General features: G+C 49.1%; 1 protein-coding gene across 1 annotated transcript in view; it reads right to left on the reverse strand.

Annotated features, from left to right (window-relative positions):
- Positions 1–1,491, reverse strand: part of MDC1 (mediator of DNA-damage checkpoint 1) — a 12,559-nt gene that overhangs the window by 5,464 nt on the left and 5,604 nt on the right. The window contains exons 8-9 of the mRNA XM_008575317.1: positions 578–738; positions 23–515 (exon numbers count right to left, since the gene is read on the reverse strand). Of these exons, the coding sequence (XP_008573539.1) occupies positions 23–515; positions 578–738 (654 nt within the window). The remainder of the gene's footprint in view (positions 1–22; positions 516–577; positions 739–1,491) is intronic.

Genomic DNA, 1,491 nt, shown 5'->3' on the forward strand with positions numbered 1-1,491 from the left:
TGGAAGACTGGAGCTCAGGGGCAGTGGGGACAACTGGTTCAGGAGTCTTGTTAGAGGATCCATGTGTCCTGCTTCGAGTGACCCGAGATGTGTATTTGGAGGTCACAGGCTGGTCTTTGAAAGTGGAAGGCTGGAGCTCAGGGGCTGTGGGGACAACTGGGTCAGGGACCTTGCTAGAAGACTTACGGGTCCTGCCCCGAGAGGCCTGAGTTGTGGGCCAAGGGATGACAGGCTGGTCTTTGGAGGTGGAAGACTGGAGCTCAGGGGCAGTGGGGACAACTGGTTCAGGAGTCTTGCTAGAGGACCTACATGTCCTGCCCTGAGTGGCCCGAGATGTGGGCTCAGGGCTCAGAGCCTGGGCTGTGGGTAAAGTAGGGTGGGGCTCAAGGGCAGTACTGGAAACTAGAGAAGGTGTCATCCTAGAGGACTCAGGGGGACTGACTGTAGGCTTGGGGTGGAAAGGCTGCAGCTCTGAGGTCAAGGGAGTCTCTGGAGCTTCCTGACTCCCATTTTGCCTGGTCTTAGGAATGGGTGGCTGAAAAGGAGGTGCAGAGGGAGAAANTGACTCCCATTTTGCCTGGTCTTAGGAATGGGTGGCTGAAAAGGAGGTGCAGAGGGAGAAAGAAGAGGCTGACATGCAAAATGTGTTTGGCTCTGAGAGATAAGAGGGTGTGGTGGTGCGGCTGAGGCTTCAGGCACTGTAGGAGGCAGACAAGCATCTGTGGATTCCTGATCACCCTGCGGAGAAATAGAAGCAAGTGAGGAAGGAAGAGGCAGACAGAAAAGAGAGAACTTGGATACTGTTTTTGATAGTCATTTGTGGTTAGAATACATTCACCAGCATTTCTCTTGCTGTCTATGACCTCTCCCCCGTTAGACTGGGAACTTCCTGGGGAAGAAGCAGCCCTCTTTCCCACAGACCTTTCCCCCTAACACCAGTATAGTCGTCCCTGCATATCCATGGGAGATTGGTTCCAGGACACCCCCCCGATACCAAAAATCCACAAATGTTCAAGTCCCTGATATAAAATGGTGTAGCATCTGCATATAACCTATGCGCATCCTCCTGTATACTTTGAATCACCTCTAGATTACTTATAATATCTAATACAACGTAAATACCAGGTAAGTAGTTGTTATACTGTATTGTTTAGGAAATAATGACAAGAAAAATATGTCTGTACATGTTCAGTAGAGATGGAATTTCTTTTTCAAATATTTTTGACCTGCTGTTGGTTGAATCCACGGATGTGGAACCTACAGATACAGAGGGCTGACTGTACGGTGTTCTCCACACATAGATGATGGTAATGAAGTGGAAGGCTGGGGCAAAGAGGGAAGGAATACAAAGAAAGGGACTTTCTCAAGGGTTTGGATCCCTGTGAAAGGGACTTCTGAGTCAGGCAGAGGGCGATACAACTTGGGGAACAGATATGGAAAACAATATAAAGGGGTAGAAACCAACTAAGGAGTGGTGAAAATGAAGGAAAA

The sequence above is a fragment of the Galeopterus variegatus genome, unplaced genomic scaffold, assembly GCF_000696425.1.
Source record: "Galeopterus variegatus unplaced genomic scaffold, G_variegatus-3.0.2 Scaffold1170, whole genome shotgun sequence".
Lineage (NCBI taxonomy): Eukaryota > Metazoa > Chordata > Mammalia > Dermoptera > Cynocephalidae > Galeopterus > Galeopterus variegatus.